This window comes from Canis lupus, chromosome 2, assembly GCF_003254725.2.
Source record: "Canis lupus dingo isolate Sandy chromosome 2, ASM325472v2, whole genome shotgun sequence".
NCBI classification, from domain to species: domain Eukaryota; kingdom Metazoa; phylum Chordata; class Mammalia; order Carnivora; family Canidae; genus Canis; species Canis lupus.
In genome coordinates, this window is record NC_064244.1 from 58,868,227 (window position 1) to 58,891,108 (window position 22,882).

General features: G+C 53.9%; 1 protein-coding gene across 1 annotated transcript in view; it reads right to left on the minus strand.

Annotated features, from left to right (window-relative positions):
* Positions 1-21,722, minus strand: part of SLC6A2 (solute carrier family 6 member 2) — a 47,561-nt gene extending 25,839 nt beyond the window's left edge. Inside the window, exons 1-3 of the mRNA XM_025447946.3 lie at positions 21,209-21,722; positions 10,455-10,586; positions 8,306-8,543 (exon numbers count right to left, since the gene is read on the minus strand). Of these exons, the coding sequence (XP_025303731.2) occupies positions 8,306-8,543; positions 10,455-10,586; positions 21,209-21,482 (644 nt within the window). The 5' untranslated portion in view covers positions 21,483-21,722. The remainder of the gene's footprint in view (positions 1-8,305; positions 8,544-10,454; positions 10,587-21,208) is intronic.
* Between the last annotated feature and the right edge of the window lie 1,160 nt (positions 21,723-22,882).

A 22,882-nucleotide genomic window follows, 5' to 3' on the forward strand; every position in this document is an offset into this window, starting at 1 on the left:
GGGTGTCAGAGGAGCCCACAGAATCAGAGGCAGATGGCATATGACAGTGGGAGATGCTGCACTTGTGGGGAAAACTGTACCCTGAGTCTGGAAACCTGGTTATCTTATCCTTGGGCAGGTGATTGCACTTGTGGAGGCCACCACTGACCTTGCGCACGAACTCACGCATTCAGGTATTCACCCTTTCAGATTGTCATGTCTATTATTTGCAAGAACATGAAGGCAAATAGAAGACCACGGGCCCTAACTGGGGTCGGACAGACCTGGGCTCCCGCCCTGGCCCTGCCACCAGCGACGGGCGGCCTGCATCCTTTCACTGATTGTGCAAACTCGTTCTGTGCATCTGCGGTGAGCCAGGCAGTGTTGGGGGCCAGGCTGTGGACAAGCAGGTGCTGGCTCCGGCCACAAGGATCTCCTGCAGGGTTTGGGGGGGGGTGCACAGAAGCTGGTGCAAATATTCTCCATCTTGGGCCCTCTCCCTTCTCAATATGATGCTTTCATGAGGATGAAATCACAGAACGCAAGACCATGCCTAGAACTCAAGAAATGCTCCACAAATGGTCATCGTAACTATCACAATCTCGTCCTAGCCTTCAAGGAGCAGCAAAGGAACTAAGGAGTGCCCCCAAAATGTCCGAGGGAGTTAGCCCCAGGGAGTCAGCTGGCAGGCTCCCCTGAGGGGTGGTGGGTGCCATCTCTGCTGGGTGCCCGAGAGCAGGTGAGCTAAGAGGAAGTGCACAGGTGTGGCAGGAGGAGGGGGGAGGGAGACGGACAGGAGGGGGTGTGGACGGACACGTGTGTCAGCAGGTGAGCAAGTGTGAGTGAATGGGCAGAGCTGTGCGGCCCACAAAGGCCCACGTACCCCTCCCCGGACGGCTCCCAGCCCTGCGGCCCCCAGGCCAGATGTGGCTTTAACTACTCACCCTGCATCAGCTTCCCCATGCAATCAGTTTCCGTGCCTGGCCCCTCCTAACCCTGCTTCCTGATCTCTACCTACCGAGGCCCCCGCCCTTTCAGCCTGTCCCAGGCCAGACCCACACTCTCCTCCCCCCCCGCCCCCCTCCCCCCCAGGGCTGGTAGAGAAGTCTCCCCCTCTCCCCACTCCCCCGCTGCACTCCAGGCTGCGCTGCTGTAGAGCCATCCATCTGTCTGTCGTGCCCTTCTAATATGTCGCTCTCCCACCCCTGGGTCCTCAAAGGCTCCTCATCACCTCAGTGTTTCTTGATGGGGGAAGTTTTGCCCCCTGCCTCCCCAGGGATGTTTGGCAATGTCTGGGCTGTGACATCTGGAGTGAGGGAGATACTGCTTGTATCTCGTGGGCAGAGGCCAGAGATGTTACTAAACATCCCCAGTGCACAGGACTGCCCTGCCCCCAGCAGAGAATTTCCCAACCTGCGGCACTAAAGGGGTGGAGGTTACGAAATCCCAATCTAAAGGACAAAAACATAAGCCTTCCAGAACCTGAGGCCCTTCCTAGCTGTCCCCTGCCCGAGGCATCCCCCGTCTCACCACATCCTGCCTTGGGCTCCTGGCCATGGCCAACCACTGTCGTTTCTCCGTCATATGAAGCACCTATTGCGCTAGGCCTTGGAACTTTCTGTTCCTTTCCATCTAGAATGCACTTCCTGGCCCAATTTGTCTGCCTGGTTTAGTCTCAACTCAAAATGATGCCCTCACTTAGGCTCCTCTCTTATGCCTTGAGAGAGACAAAGAGATGGAGGGAGGCCGGAAGATGGTTGGGGGAAGTGGGGGAGATGGAGGGGGAAGGGGAGAAACAGCTGAAGGGAAGAGAAAACAAAGAAGAAGAGAGGGTAGGCAAATTCAAAAAGATAGAGAACCAGAATCAGGTGCTGAACCCATCTGCCTCTTAATTCTGGCTTCTTCATTGTATCATGGGCTGAGTGTTGAGTGGTGTTGCTAACCATTTGGCCAACTTGACTATTAAAATGATGAAGAAAGGCACTGGACCAACTGTACTTGGCCTGAAACATGCTAAAATGACACCAGTGTCCAGCCGGACAGTTGAAAGGCCCCCACGGTTCATGTGATGTCCACATTCAGGCTTTCAGGGCTGGTCTAGATACTTCTTGCCAGTGAAAAGGTCAGACTCCTGAGCTGATTCCTGGGAAAAGAAATGTGAACCCAGCCTCTCCCCAGCAGGCCAAGCTTCAGGGCTAGTACCAGTAACTTGGATTTGTTATACTTTTCCAGCCGTTTAGCGAAAATGAATCATTGTAAGTATACGGTCCAGGCTTTCTGAAGTCTGTGGGCCAAGCGGGCTATTTGTTGCTTCACATTTGAACCCAGAGGGTTAGTGCTGGGCTGGAGGGGGACCTCTCTGCCCCATCAGGGACAGGCAGGGGGGAGAGGTTTTCCGTCTCCCGAACATGTTCACCAATGGGGCCCTTTTACAGATAAAGTTACAGAGCATCATGCTTTCTTTTCAGCTGCCGGCTCCTTGGCTTCAGGCCTGGGGCCTGGGGAGACTGGTTTTGTTCCCTTGGATGAGGTTTCCAATCTATCAGCCTAAATGAGTACAAGATGGCAACAAAATTGGCCAGCAGGCTCTGGGGAAGGAGAAAAAAGGACCTAGACTCCTCCGGGTTGGCACTGAGAGTCCTACTTGCTGGCTCCCCAGACTGAGCTGGGGTGACTCTTTTAAAGCAGAAACGTTTAGATAAAAGGGTGCCATTAAAAAAAAAAGTGCCATTAAAAAAAAATCCAGTGGCAGCTCCTGACTTAGTGACACAGAAGCACACAAAAGCCAGCTTAAGGTGAGAAAGAGGGGCATAAGAAGGGCTTCTATCCACCTGCAGAGACTCCCGCACACTCGTCCCATCCCGAGTGGGTGGGGGAGGAAGACAGGAAAGCCTGGGGTGTGGAGGTGGGAGCCTTGGCCCAGACCACCGGGGCTGGGATCCCTGCTCCGCCACTTCCCTAAAACCTGACCTGCCACCTTCTTATCTGTGAGATAGGAGTAATCCCCCCCCCCGGGGGAGGGGGGCTGCTCCCCACCGCATGCCCCAAGCCCTGGCCCGCAAGGAGAAAGTCATCTTCCTCCACCACATTCTGCTCACGGCTGGGCCTGGGGGACTGTGGGGCTGGGTCTCCACACCCAACTGGCCACTCTCTCCTGCTGGGCGTCCCCGCTGGGGCAGACCTGCTGGCCAGTTAGGCGCCAGCGGAGGAACCAAATAATGACTAGACCAGAGACAACAGGCACTATCATTTTCCATTTTAATTTACAAGGACAAGGGTTGCCAAGAGCAAAAAGAAGAGTCATGTCTTCTCCTTTAGCACGAGATGGTGAAGGGGCGAGTGTGGAGCCTACAACATGTATCAGAAGCAGCCTCTGCCCTTGCTCCTTTGCTGTCTCCTGGTCCCAACCACACTCATAAACCAGGGAGGCCTAAAAGCTCACTCCTGCCCTGCGAGCTTCCCAAGGCATGGGGATTTTCTGAGGCCGCGCTCGTCAGAAGGGGGAAGGAGGGCCTGGATTTCCCACTACAGGACACCGTTGGGATGTCAGCCTGAACCAGGGAGAATCTTGCTCCGAGACAGGAAAGCACAGTGGCTAAGAGACCAGGGTCTCCACGGGAGCTGTGGAGTCCCCGTGCCCTGGCTGCACACAGACCTGTGTAATCAGGGCCTCTGGATGGTAGGGTCCAGGCATCCGTGTGTTTTAAAGCTCTCTGGGTGGTTCTGAATCGCTCCACTGAGCTGGGAGCTTGGCCCTTCCACCCAGACCACCTGGGTTCAAACCCACTTCAGATGCCACTTCTAAACTGTGTGACCCTGGACAAGTCATTTCCTGCTTGTGCCTGTTTCCTCATTCATAGAATAAGAATAATTCTAGACCACAGTGGTCAGAATGCAAAGGCACTGTGCACAATGCCTGGGATATAATCAAAGCTGGACAAATGTGAATTGTGATGATGACAATGTTTGTAAATAATAGCCATTTAGAAAGGCGGAAAGGCAATACAAGCCAGAGGTCAGGACGGCAGGCTCTGGATTTCACTGCCTGGTGAGGCAGGGGCTGGGGTGGGGAGAGAGGGTGCTTAGAGGGGCAAAGAGGAAGCAGGTGCAAGAGAGTCCTGCAACCTTGGGCTGCCTGGGCCCGAATCTGGGCTCTGCACAGCACTGGCCATGGTGCCGTGGGCCAGAAATCCATGGTCTCATCTGCAAATGAAGCTAAAATTCACAGCCCCTTTGTGTGGGTACTGGGCGAAGAGTGACGGAACCCTTGTGGGGCTGGTGGTGAGACTTCAATTGAAGTAATACATACCAGGAAGTCAGCAGAAAGCTGGACACGCATGGTTAAGTGATAAGCTGTTCATGGGATAGTGAGGGGGACAGGAATGACGCTGCTGGGCAAAGAGATGTCCACTGCAAGGAACAGCAGTGCATCACCCTCAGGGGGCTGCAGATGTGCTTCGAATTTTATGACAACTATGGCCCCTCTCCCCTCAAATCCTGAAACCTATATGGTTTTGCACATGGCTGCTGGAGGTCTCAAGGAGCACATATAGAGGGAGGTAGACAGGAACGGCCGGGACCCTTAGCAAATTTGCTGCGAGGGCTCATTGAGGGTGATCCTGGGCCCTAAGCCCCTTAGTCCCCCAAGCCTCAGGAAGCAGCAAATTTTCCAGAGGCCACTTTTAGCCAAACCATATCTCCTTGACCCCACTGCCCTGAGATGGCAAGGGTGGAAACTGTCCTTAAGTGACCCCAATCTCCAGATAATCAGGACTCACTCCAGGTCCTTGGAGCAGAGAATCCATAGGATTGATGGTCCTAGCATTTCGTCTTTTATGAATCTGTCTTTTCTCATCCTCTGGACCTCAACTGTCCAATGTGGTAACCACAGGCCACATGCAGCTCTTTAAAGGTAAACTGATTAAAAAGAAATAAAATTTAAAAATTTAACTCTTCACTCACACTGGCCATGTTTCAACAGCTCCACTGGCCACATGTGGCTCCTTCACTAAACCGCACAGATGGAGAAGTTTTCTATCACTGCAGCGCAGCCTTGCTCTAGAACAGGAGGCAGCAAACTATGGCCCTCATGCCAAGTCCAGGCTGTGGCCTGTGAGCTAAGAATGGCTTCTATCTTTTGAAAGGATAAAATGAAATAAAGCAGAATATGAAAGAGACATAAGGCCCTCAAAGCCCTAAAATATTTGTCATCTGGTCTTTCAAAGAACAGTTTTGCCAGACCCTCCTGCAGACCATGGACACTGTGAAAGTGAGGTCCCCATGGGATTTCCCTGTCCCATCCCACAGCTTGTAACAGGACTTCCTGCCTATCTGCTAACACTTGTGCCGAGATTGCTAAAGGTGGGGGGGGCTCACCTCCCACCCGAGGTATAGAGACAGTATGTGCTACATTCTCAAGAGCCCAACGAGCAAACATTCTTCGTTAGGTGGCTGAAGACAAGCTGACCATCACCCACCTGAAGACATAAAAGGATGGACTAGAGGATGACAGGATCCAGGGGAACCACAAGATCAATGTAGATGGTTCTGGATTAAAACCACAGAATTAAATAACCATGCACAAGACTGTTCAGCCATAAATGAATGAATGAGGAAATGTAGATCGCAACCAGTATGAGGTATCATAACCTCATACCTGTTAGGATGACCACCATCAAAAAATAAGACAAGAGCTGGTGAGGATGGAAAAAGGGACCCCTCCTGCACTGTGGGTGGGGATGCTCAAGTCATGATCCTGGGGTCCTAGGATAGAGCTCATGTCGGGCTCCCTGCTCAGTGATGGGTCTGCTTCTCCCTCTCTCTCCCCCCACTCATGCTCGCTCACGCGCTCTCTCTCTGTCAAATAAATAAATAAAATCTTTTTTAAAAAGTTAAAAATAGAACTACCCTATGATCCAGCAATTCCACTGCTGGGTGTTTATCTGAAGGAAGTGAAAACATTAACTTGAAAAGATATCTGCACCCCTATGTTCACTGCAGCCTTATTTATAAGAGCCAAGACACGGAAACAAGACATCTGTGGATGCATGAATGTATAAAAAATGATGGTGTGTGTGTGTTTCTGGGGGGAGAAAGTGTGACATGCACACACATACACACACACGTACCATGGCATAAATACACACACTATTCAGCCATAAAAAAGAAGAAAATCGGGATCCCTGGGTGGCGCAGCGGTTTGGCGCCTGCCTTTGGCCCAGGGCGCGATCCTGGAGACCCGGGATCGAATCCCACATCAGGCTCCCGGTGCATGGAGCCTGCTTCTCCCTCTGCCTGTGTCTCTGCCTCCCTCTCTCTCTCTGTGTGACTATCATAAATAAATAAAAATTAAAAAAAAAAAAAAGAAGAAAATCCTGCCATGTGTGACAACATGCACAGATCCTGAGGGTATTATGCTAAGTGAAATAAGTCAGACAGAGAAAGATAAATACTATATAATCCCATTTAATGGGAATGTTAATTTAAAAAAAAAAAACCAAATTCATAGACAGAAAATAAATTGCTGGTTGCCAGAGTCAGGGGTTGGGGGTTGGCAAACAGGGTAAAGGGGTCAAAAGATACAAACTATAGATCCAACTATAAAATAAATAAGTCCCGGGGATGCCAGGTACAGCACAGTGACTCCAGTTACCAATACTATACCGTAGATTTGAAGGTTGCCAAGAGACTAGATCTTAAAAGTTATCACAAGGGGAAAAAATGTGTCATTATGTGTGGTGATGGATGTTAACTAAACTTCTTGTAGTCACCATTTTGCAATATATCATTGTATCAAGTCTCTGTACACCTGAAACTAACAATGTTATATGCCAATTATATCTCAAAAAAATAAGTTAATGAGTGATCAGATGAATAAATAAATTGGGAGAAAGGGACAACTCTTCCTTACAGGAGAATTCCAATCAATTAATCTGGAAGGAATGATGGAAATAGGAAATCACAATTAGATATATGCTATAACAATAATCTTTCCTCGCATGTGTCATTGATGGATGCTCAGGAATTGTGGGTAAAAGTATGATGAGAAACAAGATATTTACATAACATCAGGTGGTTCCCTGGAAGACACTTGGACAAAAGGAATAATGCTCTCTCCACACGGAAGGAAGCTGGCAGCTACCGTCTTTGCCAAGTGATCACAGTTCACACCCTTGGTAATAAGAGACTGACGTCACATACCCCCGATCTGGTGCCCGAGGACAGTATTCTTGTCAAAAATGCCTAACTTCATTTTATCTAGGTGAAAACAGCCAACCCATCCACACTGAGGGCTATTCTACAGAATAATTGACCAGTGCTCTTCAGAAGTGTCAAGGTCATGAAACCCAAGGAAAGCGCAAAGGATTCTCACAGGTTGGAGATGAAGGGCAAGCGACACTCTGGACTGGATCCTGGGCCAGAAAAGAACATGAGTGGGAAATTGATGAATTCAACAAAAGGTCTTTAACGGTATATGAACATCAATTCTCTGATTTCAATCATTGTGCTATGGTTACATAAGGTGCCAGGTGGATGGAGGGTATACAAGAAGAGCTCTAGGTGTTATTTTTATGAATTTTCTGTGTCTGAAATGATTTCAATATTGAAATCATGAAAAAGTGTCTTTTCAAAAAAGATGTCCTGTCTTCTACCACCAGTCAGTGACTCTCATGCACACGTGGTCCAAATACTTCCCCCGAGCTGCACAGAGCTGGCCTGCCTCCCGCTTCCTGAATTTCATTCACAAGCTCCAGCTGCTTGCCCCGTCGGAAGCCCCAGAGAAAGAAGGCAGCATGGGGTGGGTCAGGCGACAGCATCAGGATCAGTTCCCACTTGGGTTCAAGCTATAGCTCCCTACATGCTCCCCTGGCTGGCTTCATCAGTTCTCATGCACCTCCTCAGAGAAGCCCTCCCTGACCACCCAAGCCAATGTTCCTTTCTCCCCCATCATCCCTTTCTACCACATACCTATCTGGTCTCAGTTCCTTAGGAGCACTTGCGCTTCCTAAAATGTGTTTCATTTCCTGAAGGGTCCACTGGCTCTCTAAAGTGATCTTCCTCCCCTACCTGCTTACCTCCCCTACCTATATTTCTCTCCACCGTGGTACTTCTGTGCCAGACACGAGGTCCTCCACTGCCCTGTCCATGGCCGTATCTTCAGCTCCTAGCCCAGGGTCAGGCCTGCAGTGGCTGCTCAGTGCACCCTACAAATGCTGGCTGGGGTGTCCCCTCCTCTCTTGTGGTTTTCATTAGTCTTTGGCCCACGTCCTACCCAGGACAGGTTTTGGTGTGCCCGTGTGAATAGGACGAGGAGCTGATGACTTACTCATAGAACTCTGCTGCTGGCGTGAACTTGTACTTGGAGTACTTGGTGTGGTTGCCCAGCACGGAGCTATTGAGGAGTTTGGGATCCGTGCAGTTGGGGCTGTTCCAGGAATGGCCACAGTCAGTCCAGGGCAGTTTGAGGGTGAAGGAGGAGAAGAGGTAGTAGAGCGACCAGGCGATGATGACGTTGTAGTAGAAGCCAACATAGATGGCAATGAGTATCACAGCATAGCCAACTCCTGTGTGGGGGCAGAGAGGGGTCAGGCAGGGGCTTCCCCAGGCCTAGTCCCAGAGCCATGTCTCCCGGGGAGCCAGTTCCAACTGGCACTGCACGACCAGACCCCTAGGCACCCTGTGTCAGATTGTCAGAGCCCACCTCTGTGTCCTGAGAACCCACCATCCCTTTGCCTGAGTGCTCTCTCTTGCCACTGGAGCCCCTTGGCCCACCTATCAGGCAGGCCAGAAGTGCCAGGACCTTAATGCTCCCAGGGAGCAACCAGAGTGTAAGCACTAGAGTATATGGAGACACTAGGGTGTAAGTATCCCAGGTCCCTGACCCCTTGGGCAGAATAACAGTGAGGCACATTAATACTCTCTCCCAGTGGGATGAGCCCCTGGGCCCTGGTGGAACTGGCTCGGTGACATACCTTTTACTGGCTGACTCCCCTTCTCTGTCCTCTAACAGTGCTTCCTAGAATCACCTCCCAAAATAATTCCCTACACAAACCCTTGTCTCAGAACCTGCCTCCAGGGAACCCCAAACAAACTCCCTGATTAGTACTTCAGCCCTGTGTGCTCTCTGGGCCCTACTTTCAACCATCTGTTTCGTGCATGTGCCAATCTCATCTTCCTAAATATACTGGAAGCTCCTCTTGGGCTAGCTCGTTCTAGGCTTTTACCCGTAGTAGACTTTTTTTTTTTTTTTCCCCTGTGTAGCATTGCTTTAAGGGAGTAGCCTTAAGCATTCTTAGCTTGTGAGGTTAATCCCTTATCTCCTTGATTTAGCTGTAAGCACATGCCTCAGGCCTGGCCAGTCAGAGTTCTGCTTCCCCACAGCCACAAGGATCAGTTGATAGATGGGCATATGACTCAAGTAAAAACCAATGACTCTTCTCTGGAAACTTTAATGAGGACAGAAGGTATCATTGATTTATTTTGTCACTGTTAAAGTTGGTAGGAGTTCATCTTGTCTTTGCTAATGGCCAGTTCTGCTAGCGCCTGAGTAGAATATGCTGGAGATGATGCTAACGCTGACTTCAGATGGAGAGAGGTGGAGAGTCCAGATACTATTCAAGGACCTGGATCAAGCTGCACCAGAAGCTGACCAGAAACTCTTGGACTTTACTGTATCATAAGCCAATCGATTCTCTTTTACATTGAAGCCACTTTGAGTGGGCTTTCTGGAAATTAAACTAAAAACTCCTAACCAATGCACTTCTAATAAGCCTCTTGTGCCAGCCCATGTCTACTACGGGACTGAGTACATAGAAGGTAGAGTCGGGAGACATGTGCCAGCTGAGAAGAGGTGCAGAGGAATCACGGCCCTCTGTACCATCTGGGCCCGGTTTGCTAACCAATGCTTGGGGGGCACTAAATCAGCCTCCATGCCCTTACAGATGTACAGGGGCCAAGAAATGGCAGCTGCTATGGCTAGTTTCTACAGTTGTGCTCCTAGTCAAATGCAAGCAGGCCTCATCACCTATCCCAGATGTGGTCAATCAGTCATGGCTGTTATATTAAGGATTGTGGGACAGGTTTCTAGCTGAGCCCAGAAAGGCCCATGATCAGTTTACCACGTCTGCCATGGGAGTGTGAGGGGAGAGTAGTTGTATGTGTGCTGGGTACTTCTGACATTTCTGTAAGTATTTCCTATACGGAAAACAGACACCCTCCAGTCATTCAGTGGTAGAGGCTGGACTGGTACCCAGATTTCTAGACTTTCTAGGCTAAGCCGCTCCTGACACACCAAATGCTCTCCATGTCACTCTGAACGGTGGATGCTCTTCACTGTGCCAATAGCTGTGAATCCCACAAGAGAGCTGGTCTACCTGAGATCCCACCTTTGGAACAGTTTCTCCAAGGAAATCTTTTGGACAACCTTTGACACCCAACCCTCCCACCCCACCCCCAGCCCAGGACCCATTCTTTACCTTTGAAGAATGGACAGATCTTCCACACCGTGGCTGCCCCTTCTCGGTTGTATTGGCCCAGAGCCAGCTCCATGTAGAACAGGGGCATCCCAGCAATGATAAGGAACAGGGTGTATGGAATCAGAAAGGCACCTGGAAGGCACAGAGGTAGAGTGTGACTCCCTGGGGCCCTGCCCAGCCTTGTGCCCAGCCCCACACCCCCCGTAGAGTGTCTCTGGGTTCTCTTCACCTGTTCCCCAGCCACTTCCCATGGGGTGCTCTGTGGTAAATAAATAGAATTATGCAGCACAATGATTACAAATAATTGTCACAGTAGTAATCTTTGCTGTGGCACCAAGAATAACCACCACCCATGCTAATGAGGTTCTATAAAATGAGGTTCAGTAAAATCTGGCTCATCAAAGCTGAATGGGCTTATTCCTTGCAGGATTCTTCTGGCCTTCGATACCTGAGCACACACTGTGAAGCACCACGAGGACGCTTACAGGTACAGTCGTCACCAAATTCATGTAACTGCAGAACCTTTTCTTTCATGAACTGTCACTCTGGGGAATGCCAGTCACCCCAAGTATAGGTCAGAAAATTGAGATGAGAGCAGGAGAGACAGAGCCCAAAGTTATGTATGATTGAATTTCTAACTTTGCTTGTATTTGTCTCATTTTAATGTCACGCGGGGCTTTCCTAAACACGATCTCACTGGATTCTTAGTTTCACTAAGAGACATAACCAGACTGGGTCACTATGTGCCCCCCCCCCCCCCCCGCCCCACGCCACCTGGAGGAAAATGAGGGCAGAGAATAGAGTTGAACTCTTGTGCTGCTGTTAAGTGACAGAAGCAAGATTCGCATTCAGGTCTTCCAACATGTCAGGCTCCCTGCCCTGCTACAGGCAGCCGAAGGTAGGTAAACCCGGGAACAAGTCTCTGACCAGGGAAGTCAGGGGGCCCTAGAGGAGGCCCCTGGCAACGGGCAGCGACTCATCCCCGAGAGAGTTCCTGGTGGGATGAGACATGGGTGAGTCTCAGAGATGAGTCTCCTTCTGCCCGGCAGCCCGGGTGAGCTTACCGGGCTCTGAAGCCGCAAGGTGACTCACCGGGATACGTGCCATGTCAGCCCCGGCTACAAGCGTGACCCAAGCAAAATGCCAGCTCCTTTTCCTGACGCAGCTGGAGGTGGCCAGGCCAGATCCACACTCGTCCCGCCTCTGGCCTTTGGCTGAGATGCCGTAACCTTGGAAACCAAACACTCTCTGGCCCGCCCACACCAGCAAAGTGCAGAAAACTGGGAAATATTTCATAATGGTAGCATGAGGAGTGCAGCATCCTGTGCTTTGTTCCAGGCACTTTCCAGGCAAGGTCGCATTCCATCTTCACACCAGCTCTAAGATGCAGAGATGATGACCATCTCGATTTTATAGAGAATTACGGCAGAGTCACATGGCACCCGGCTACTCAGACTGTCAGTTCCAGTCTTCCCTCCCAGGGCTTCTCCTCAGGAAGCCGAGGGCTCTTAAGGACAAAGCATGAAGGGTTGGCCCCAGTGCTCAGAAACCCTTCCCCTTCTGTAGCAACAGATGGTGGGCACAGGAAAGTCCCAGAAAGTGAGTCCCTACTATGTATCAAGTAGGCACTGGGCACTGGACATCTATGATCTCAGCTACCTTATCCAGAAACATCTGAGGTAGCACTTGCTAGCCAGTAATGGACTGGGGTTCGGGCCTAGGTCTGCCTGCCTCCAGAGCTCCAGAGCCATTCCCAACATATTTTGCAGATTCCAGAACATTCTGGCTAAATGAAGGACATGAGTTGAACGGGGTCTTAGAGGGGAGGATATTCGGAAACTGGGGATCTGGAGCCAGCTTAGCCATCTAGTCTGTTGGTCCTACAGTGGTCCGATACTCCATCCGCTGCTCCACACTGGACTACTTGGCAATGCCCACGCACCCACCTCGCTCTTTCCCTCCTCATCTGCTTTCAAACTCCAGCCCTGTCCCTCTCACACACAGAGAGGGCTGATCTGGCACCTGAACCCACGTCTGTCCACGGTAGGACAGCATCCCGGGGGGGACGGCGCTGAGGCTGGTGATGATGATGGAGGTCACCGGTGATGGTAATATCAGTAAGCACCTGTTATGTGCCAAGCCACATGCTAACTATGCATCTAAAACCGTCCCTGAGAGATGATTACCACCGATTTGGTCAAGTAGCTTGTCCAGACTGGGAAGTATGCAGCTGGGGGTCACACCTGGATCTCTTTGAGTCCCTCTCTGTGGCACTTGCTATGGCCCCCAGGAGATGGAGCCAAAGAGGGATTGAGGCAGACAGTTGGCCCAAGTGCCCTTGCAGAATGATCTGGAGGAAGCTGGGGTAGAGCTGAAGGGCCGGTAAGGGATGTCGGGGGCAGCCAACTGAGGTCAGCTGAGGAGGCCTCTCTTAGAAACAGGCCGGCAGCGGGTCCTAGAAACTGAGGCCTGATTGCAAACTTTCTGGAAGCTAATGCCCTGCAAGGCCTATAGCCACCACATTCCCATGGCCCAGCTGTATCTTCATGCATGACAGCCTTGCACGGGTCTGAGAGCTGAGAACCTCAGAGGCCACAGCCTGGGATCCCGTCTTGATTCTAGAATGCTCTGGTTGTGCAGGTGCTGGTGTGCAGACCTGGAGAAATGCCTCCAGGGCATACCTGCTGAGCCTTCAGCACATATGCATGTACACAGATGCACACTTGTGCACACTCATGGTCCTTCTGCACCCTGACACACACAAACACACGAGGAAAAGAACTACCAGCTGTGAAAGGGGCTCTGATAAATGGCCTTTGGATGAATTTTGTAAGGAAAGCATCTGTCCCATCTCCTCTAGCCTGGTGCACTCTGACAATCCCGTTACTATACGGAGTGACCCTACTGGTCACCGAGGGGTTCTGGAGTCTTCTGTGCAAAAGCCAAGTCCTCAGGAAAGGAAGCCCAGTGCTCACTAAGTTCTGAGTGGGATGCACCAGGGCAGATGTGGAGCTCAGGAAAGGGGAGTGAATGCCTAGAGGGGACTTGGCTAGTGGCGGTGGGGCCCTGGGCCTGCTGGGGATTTGGGGTGAGGTGGAGAGAGTATGATCAGGAACAGGCTGCAAGAAGGCAAAGAGAGTCCCCTGAGGCTTAGTGGAACCCACTTCCCAGTCTGCTAATGCTCAGATTCCTCAAACTGTGCCTTGTGGCCACACCCTGATATACCAACAAGGGAAAACCCACAGAGCTATTTCCTTGGTGCCTGTAGCTCAGCTATGGATGGTCACTGCCTACAGCTTGCACCAGATTTCCATGAAAATCTTGGCCAGTGCCAAGGGTAGCCAGATTTGTGCCCCTTCTCCGAACACTCCAAAGGCAGAGCAGATGTAAGGGTGCCAGAGAGGGTGAGCTTCCTTTGGAGACAGCGCTGCTCCCAGCAGGTGCAAGGCTGGGGCCGGGACAAGAGTACGGGGCAAGAGTACGCCGTATGTGGCCACCTTTTTCAATAAATCAGCCATACCTTTTAAATCACATGTGCCTTATCTTCTTACCTCCACAACTAAACCTTCATGACGGTTCTGTTACAAGCTTCAATTCTGGAACCCTCCTCTCCTATAGCTTTGCACCACAATGTGGTAGCATAGGGGGAGCCCCACTTGCCCTGTGTACTTCCTCCCCACCACAGGGCTGTCCAGCGGCATGCAAGGCCTTTTGCACACACGTGTGGAGTCTCGCACCCGCATGTCTCCACACCCCTGCAGACAACGGGCCCCTGGCCTCCCCTGGATCCAGGGCCTGCATACCTGCAGCACAATCCATATGGCAGAAGAAATTAGGTGAGCGGCCCGAAGACCCAGAAGGGGGCTGTGGTGTTCGCACAGGGAATTCCAGGGCCCCGGTGCCTGGGGTGGTGTGGGGAGGCAGTGTTCTGGGTGGCCAGGCCCTCTTGGCCCTGGCCTTGGTGAGAAGGGCAGGAGGGCAGAAACGGGCCCCCTAAAGCACAACCCAGGGCAGACCCGGTGGCACAGCGGTTTAGCGCCACCTGCAGCCCAGGGTGTGATCCTGGAGACCCGGGATCGAGTCCCATGTCAGGCTCCCTGCATGGAGCCTGCTTCTCTCTCTGCCTGTGTCTCTGCCTCTCTTTCACTCTCTCTGAATCAATCAATCAATCAATCAATCAATCAAATCAATCTTAAAAAAAAAAAGAACTAAAAAATAAAAAAAAATAAAAATAAAGCACGACCCAGAGCAGACCCACCCAGTGACATTAATATGATATATAGATATCTGGTCTCTGCTCTGGGTTCCTGCCCCAGAGCCCTTAAAAATCCTTATAATTTTCCAAGTGAGAGTGATAGGAGTGTCCTACACAGAGCTCCTGGGATTTTCTAGGTGCTAGGAGTGTCTTTTGTTCTAATGAGGCAATTCTTAGCGAGCTCCTGGGTGGGGGCTGGTCACCAGAAAGGTCAGGCCTTGATTAGAAGCTTGGAAGTTTCAGGCCCAGCCTCCCACCTCTGGGAAAGAAAGAGGGGCTAGAGATGAAGCTAATATCGAGTACACCCACGTGACGAAGCTTCCAGAAAGATCTCTGAACTACAGAATTTGGAACACTTCTAGGTTGGTGAACACACCCATGTTCCAGGAGGATGGCAGAGCCCACAAGGGCAGAGACCCCCCACATGGGACTCCTCCAGACCTCGCCCCATGACCTCCTCATCTGGCTGCCCATCAGTATCCTTCATCGTACCCTTCATGACAGACTGGAAAATGTAAGTAAGCGCTTCCCTGAGTTCTTGGAGCTGCTATAGCCAATTTCTGAACCTGACGAGGGGATCATGGAAACCCCTGGTTTATAGCCAGTTGGTCAGAAACACAGGTGACAGCTGGAGACCTGTGACGAGCATCTGAGGTGGGGGGCAATCTTCGGAAACTGAGCCCTTAACCTGTGGGGCCTGCCAAATCCAGGTCACAGGTGTCAGGACTGAATTGTAGGACACCTGGCTGGGGCCTGGAGAGTTGGTCAGTGTGGGGAAGTACGGGTGACAGCCTCTGCATCCTGGTGTGCTGTGATAACTGAGGGGCTTCTGGGCAGCCCATGACTAGAAAGGGGTCCCACAGTGCTGTCCAGAGCCCCTCAGGAATGATGGACCTGCTTCCCCGCAGCTGGCACTGCTCTGTCCTCAGCTGTCACAGGCCCTTGGCAAGTGCCTCAGGTGAAGAGAGCCACCTCACCCAAGGCCACAGCCCCTTCCCCAGGCAGCTGGTATCCACTGATCTGTTGACTACGGGACATAGTCTCAGCCTCCTCACCTCAACCTGGGACAAGTGTGTGGGGCCATCCCAGTTTCAGAGGTCCCCATGGTCAGCTGAGGCCCTGCTGAACTTGGCAGCCAACCTCTCCATCTAGCCAACACTGCTTTTCCCCCTTCTCCCCTTCCCTCAATCCCTTGCCCGCAGCCTCCACTTTCTGCCTTCCTTCTGGCCTTAGAGCCCTGTAGAACAAAACTGATCAGTCTTGTCCAAAGCAATGCTTTGCACCCCGGGGGTCAGGCATAGCATCCCCTTCTGAGCCTTTGCCAGCTAAACAGCTGGCTTCACGCGGCCATTTCTTCAGGCAAACACTCCAGTTCTTGTAATAAACCAAGCCCAGATCATTCAAGTTTGTCAACCCAGACTCTCTCTAGGGTAGGGTATTGGAACCATGTAGTGACAACTTGTGTTTTCCCCTCCCCAAGACTTGTCTTCTCCTTGGGGGCCTCAAGGACCCCCATGGGCTCCTGTTCCCTGGCCTCAGGATCCCCCTAACCTCAGCCCAGGTGGAGTCTTGCAGCCCTTGACTCCTGCCTCTCCCTGAGATTAGCCAGGAGCATGGACACACGCCTTTGCAGAAGCTCCTGCTGCTCCAGGAGGAAGTTTCACACCAAGTGATCTACACATTCAGGTTAGGAACTTCCAGCTGACCTGGGAGCTGACTTTGTCTCTGAGACCGGAGAACATGCCCAGTGAGGAAACATGCCCCCTTCCTGATCAACCCCCCTGGCTCCTTTAAGGAGGGCAATGGGGGTGAAATTCAGGGAAACTAGCGTTGAGGCTACTCCTCCTCATCTAACCACTCTCCCTCTGCTGTCAACCTCATAGCATCTGACCTGATTTTTATGAATGAAGCTGGGGCTCTCCCTATAGCTCCTCGAAGGTTCTGGTTTCCCATCTCGGTCCCGGCCTCATTAAAATGAACTAAGAGGGTGTTCCGGATGCTCAGAACTACACTGTGGAGGGAAGTACTACCCACCAAAAACCAAAAGAACCTTGTCTCCCTCATTCGGGATACAACACTTCCAATAACAGAATTGAAGATGACATTGATTTTTAGGATATCTACCATGGACCATGAGCTCCCTGAGGGAGGGGGATTGCCTTTTGCTCATCTCTGTGTTCCTGGCATATGGTGGGCATGTTGCAAATGCTTTCTCATGAAATCAGTGGCTCCCAGCAGTGACTCACATGGAGGATGCAGCTAAGGAAAGCCCCAGGGCCTTCCTTCACTTGCACTGTGACCTAATCCTGACTTAGGCAGTTGGGTCTGGGACCACAGGAAAGGGTGGAACATTTATCCCCATGGCAACCCATCTTGCTGGAAACCAGCTTCTTTAGATCTTCCTGGCCAGCTTAGAGCAATGAGCCACATCACGCTGATGACCCCAGATTAAAGTCTCAGCTCTAGCCCCTGACGAGCACCTCATTCCTGCAAACTCATCAGTGGAGGGCCACGCCAGCTGGCTGGCTCCCCTGCAACTGAGCTGAACAATAGGAGCCAGGCTTGGCACACTCAGGGTTGTAGACGGCCTCCCATGGCCCAGCTGGGTGTGAGGGCACTGAGTTCACAAGCCTCTGACCTCTGTACCAGCCACCATTTCACATCCAGCCTCCAGAGGCCCAGATATTTTGGCCAAGAGGGCTCCCACCCCCGTGGGCTGTGGGTACCAAACCCCTCAGCTTACTAGGGAAAGGAGAAGAGCCCTATTCGGGACCAGAGCCCCATCTCATAGGACCCTGTGCAGGGAATGTTAGTTCCCATTTTCCAGGTGAGCAAAGCACAGTGGGACGAGCTTAGACCGTCAGAACACGGAGCAAAGCTCAGCTCTTGATTCTTGATTCTCTGGGCCTCCCCGGTGTGCCTGCTGTCCAGTCTTACCCTCCTTCCTCAATTTCCTCCTAGAATCAGTTCTGTTCCCTCCAGACTCAGGACCTCCTGGTTCTAGCCTGTAGTTAAAAATCATCAAACGATAACAACAATAGGAACATGTCCGTTTACTGAGCCCTTTCTACACACCAGACACTATTTTGAGGCCTTCGTTTATGTCATCTATGTCATCACCCTGCCAGAAGGTATACTCTTTCTCCTTCTCTGCACAAGAAAACTGAGGCCCAGAGAGGATGAGTCCAAGGCTACATTTCCAGGAAGTGTCAGGTTTAGATTCAACCTGGGTCTGTCTGAACCCAGGGACCACGTGCCTGACAGCACAGGACTCATCTCAGAAGTAGCCGTTGCCAAGACCCCTTCCCTGTCAGGGAGGCAGACATGGGGACCCAGCAGAGCTGCCCACGCCTCCCTGGGGACCAGCACAGGCCAGGCCCAAGATCACAGGTGCAAGGGAGATTCTAGCACTCTGAAAATAGCCCCACGGCCTGGCAGTGTCTCTCTGTTGGAGAAGGTTCTGAACAAAGCCCTGGAATTTCCAAGACTGGCCTTCCCTGTCGGCAGCCTCCTGCACTTGTGCGTCGTCCCAGCAGCTGGCCTATGGGAAGATGTTCAGACAGGCTGATGGTTCCCAGGAATTTATTCAGAAAGTATTAGCCGGGGGCCTAGACTATTGGCACCTCTAACATCTCCAAACATCCTCCAGTCTGAGCCAGTGTGCACAGCCAGGCTGGGAGGTTACTATGTTCAAACTGGAACCAGAGGAGTACACAGGCTAGTAAGTAACAGGGCGGGTGAGGCCCGGCCTGGGTGCGGTGCCGAGCTAGGCCATCAGAGAAGGACAGCTCTTGGGGGTCGTCTAAGCTCATCTTTAGCTGTAGCGGGAAGCTTGGGCTTACAGAGAGGCTGGGCCATGCCCAGAGAAATGGAGCTGGGATTCAAACTGGGGTCTTCTGGCTGCTTCCACGATTATAGGATACCCACCTGTGCAACCTGCTGGCCCATGTCAGGGACTGACTTTAGAATCAAGGTTAAGAATTGATCTCCGAAGGAGCAGCCCAGAGGGCTTAGCAGAGATAAAGCTCTGAAGCGGCCAGCTGAGCTCCCCCAGGGGGCCGAGGAGTAGTTTACAGAAGGAGCCACCTTCTTCGAGTAGGAGATGGAGGGGGAGGTTGTGTCAACCATGGACAGCGGAGCCAGAAATGGAAATTCACTGGTACAACTTCCCCACCCCTTAGCCTGGCATTCAAGGTCTCCTGGGCTGGGCCCCGACTTGCCTCTCCACCCTTATCTCCACTTGGCTTGCCCTCCGGCCAGCCCACACCCCTCGTCTCTGAGATGATCCCGTGTGCATTCTCCAACGACAAGAATGCCTCCCACCTTCTCGAGGCTTGTCCATGCCCCTCCCACCCCAAGGGGCTGAGCTCCAAGCACAGTCCCCCTCCCCATCTTGCTCACACAGCCCCTCCTCAGGCCTTTAGAGCACCGGTCACCTCTCACATCTATTTCCCACATCATCAAAATGTTGCTCAGAAAGAGTAGCCGCTACCTTTACTAGGAGCCCTGCTCCATGCCCAGCTCTCCACGAGCCTCGTGTGACATCCCATCCTCACCCTCAGAGATGAAAACCATTCTTTCCACTTGATGGATGAGGACACTGGGGCATATGAGGCCGCCCCAAGTCCCACTGGCAGGAGCTGGAACCAGGGACTGCACAGCCAAGGCCTCGAACCCCTAGACTACCCCCCGCCCAGCAGCAGCACCCTCTCTTGGTCAGTTACTGCTGGGGTGCCCGATGTCTCTGGGTGGGCATAAGGCTTTGAGGGCTTGGATCATTTCATTCATTTACTCATTCAGTGGAAGTCTGTTGGGTACCTGCTACCACATTCCTAGGACCTAGACCTTATTTGGGGTGTTCGAAATAGAGGGAGGAGCAAGCCACATCTATGTGCCCCGGTCTATTTGGGTGACCAATACACAAAGAGATAAGTGACCGAACAACTTGGGTGGGGTGATGTGCCAGGTTCCGAGGAGAGAAGCTTCCCGCCAAGTCTGCCTACAAACTGGAGCCTGTGACAAATCGGCTGTGTCTGTGTCCCCAGCACCTGGAGTATCACCTTGCACGCATGCAGCAGGCGCTCACAGTTGGTGGCAATGGCCGAGGGAGCACCCAGGGTTAGCTGCAAAACATCCAGCTAGCCGATGTGTCCAATTGGCTACCTGGGATGCTTTTAGTTTCAACGAATACTTAAAACCGTGAAAATGGCGTGTGGTGGTGGGACACTTTGGGTGACTAAAGCTCCTTGCAGGCAGACCTGGTGATGAATATATCTAGGTGGCCTCTGCAGAGCCTAGCACTGTGCCTCACCCTGGGAGGAACCTGATAACTACTGCTGATTAATGATACGGCCTCCTGCTATCTAGGGACACACTGTCTCGGATAGTAACTGGGGACATGCTGGGTGGCGCAACTTAGGGCCTCAGTGTGTCTTTCATTCATCATTTCCCCATCTGCTAAAAATACATGGAATCTACCTTTCCTCCCTCCCGGGGCCAACCACACACGGAAGAGTGTCACCTTGGGATCATGCTTCCCATTTCTCAACCAAAGCAAGTGTCCAGGGAAAATTCTGAAGCAAACAGCTGGGTCCCAGAGCCTATGGGACCTCAAGAAGGAGCTAGGGGCTTAGCACCTTGTATTCCGCCCTCAAGCCACTTTTTCCAGGGCTCTGACCCTTTCACTGTGCTGTGGTTGGTCTCTAGACTCACACCCCAGGCAGGTAGGTCATCTGTCACCCTGCTCAGGAAAGGGGAGAGAGCCTGGCTACTTCCCCTGGAGTTTCCTCCAGGCCCCTCTCCCACGTGGCCACGACCCCAGGAGGCAAAGCCTTCATCCCAAACCCCCAGGCCTCCTGCTTCAAGGATCGGGCCAGCTTCTGGTACCTAATGACAACATCCTACCTAGGCTGGGCACTCTGGTGCCTCCACCAAGCCGAGAGTGGAGTTCCCTCTGGCACTAGCCACTCTTGGTGTGTGTCTGTTCCAGAGTCTTTGTCCCCAAGAGTGCAGGGCCTCCCAAGTCCGTCAGGGAACCCACATCCTCTCTCCCCTTTTGGCCCAGAGGTCCCTGCCCCAAGGCTCAGGGTGCTGGAGTTAGGGTCACTTTTGTGTCTGGCTGTCACATCCTGAGCACTTCTGGCGCCCCTTCCAGAGCTCTCCAGATCTCCACCTCTTCCTGCAAACCATCAAAAGATGAGGGTTTCTCGCCCATTTCAGGGTCTCAGATTCTGTCCTTCTACCCGTGCGCCTATCACTGCCCGGGGACCAGCCTCCATTTCCCCCTTTCCATCGGGAACTCCAATCCCTTTCTGCCCTGAGCCCTGTCCAGACCCTTGCTGCGCTCCAGACTCGCTCACGTGCTTCCCTTCTCCCGCGGCGCGTCCCGGCTCCTCCATCCCAGCCCCTGTCCCCGGCCGGCCGGGCCGCCGCTGCGGGCAGGTGGCCTCCCCAGTCCAACCCCGGCGCATCGGGGGGGGGGGGGGGGGGGGGGGCTCACCGCCGCCGTTCTTGTAGCAGAGGTAGGGGAAGCGCCACACGTTGGCCAGGTCCACCGCGAAGCCGATCACCGACAGCAGGAAGTCGATCTTCTTGCCCCAGGTCTCCCGGGGCTGCTCGTCGCCGGCTCCGGACGCCAGGAGACACTGGACGCCGTTGCGCTCTTTCACCACCAACAGCTCCACGGCTTTGCGCCCTTGCCCGGGCGGCTCCGGCCCCGGGGCCGCCCCGCTGTTCTCGGGCTGCACCTGCGGCTTCATCCGCGCCAGAAGCATGGGTGCGGTCGGCGAGGGGAAGGCATGCGGTCCTGGGAGCACGCCGAGGTCCTGCTCGGGTGGAGGGAAGAGCCGCGGTCACTGGGCCATCCCGCCCTGCCTGCGCCTCCCGACACCCCCGGAGCGCGGAGACACAGCGGCCGGGCGCACGGGCGGGCGCGGGGATCGCCAAACCCGAGCGCGTCTGTCGGAAGAATTTGGGAACAGTCGTAGCGGCGCGCGGAGCGGAGACTGAACCGAGAGGCGGAGACGGCCGCGCCGCGCCCCGTGGGTCTGGCCCGGGACCCGCCGCGCGTCGCTCCTGCGCCCGCTCCCTCTCGCCCCCAGATGGCGGGGCCGGGACGCGCGGAGGCTGAGACGCTGCCCAGGGCGGTGACCAAGACGGTGCCGGTCGCCGCTCCCTGTCCCCCGCCCCCAGCTCCGATCTGCGCCGCGTGCAGCGGCCCCGGGAGCCTCCCGGACACTCACCCCTCTGCACTTCAAACTCGCGGCGGCTCTGGCTCGGCGCCCTCGGCCGGGGCCTCCCCGGCGCACCTGGGCCGCGGCGCGCAGGGCGCACTCACGTGTCGGGCCTCGCCGCGATCCCGGTGCCCGCCTGGCCGCGGCGGGCGGCGGGCGGCGGGGCGCGGGGCGCGGGGCGCGGGCCGGGGCTGGGCTCCGCCGCGTGGGGCTCGGGCGCGGCCCGAGGACGCGGGAGGCGCGGGGCGGCCGGCGGGGCGCGGGCTGGCTGCTTCTGGCCGCGCCGGGCGGGGGCCGGGCTGGTAATGTAGCCTGCGCCCCAGGTAACGCGCCGATTGCATTAAGCCCGCGCCGGGCCCGCTCCGTCTGGAGCCTGTTAGCGCTAATGGGGACTGACAGCGCGGCCGCGGCTGGGCAGGGGCGGGGGCGCGCGCGGGCTCGGGGCGACGCGGGGACCCGGCGCCCGCTCCCTTTCCAGCCCGCAGCGGCGCGCCAGGCGCAGCTCCCGGAGGGCACCCGGCTCCGACTTCCCACCGCGGAACCGGGGTCAGAGCGGCGTCGGCGAGGGACCCGGGAGAGAGCAGGGAGAGCAGATGACCCGAGCCAGCACCCGCTCTGCCATCCGCCTCGGGCCACTTAGACTGCCCCGCTGGAGTTTCTCCAGCCACAAAGTGGGAATGTTCTGTCCAGAGCCTACGGGTGCGCAGACCGCGCGCGGGCGGGCGGCGGGCGCGGGGCGGAGGGGTCGCCCCCCAGCCCTGACCTCCTCTGTTAGAGGCAGGCTAGCGCGCATCTGCAGGGGTGCCTCCTGTTCCGCGAGGCCGAGGCCGAGAAACCCATCCGTGATCCACGCCTTCGCTTACCTCGTGCGCATCTGTGCCTACATATGCCTGCTATGTGCCAGGCACTGGTCTAGACTCTTGGGGTACATTCCTGCACAA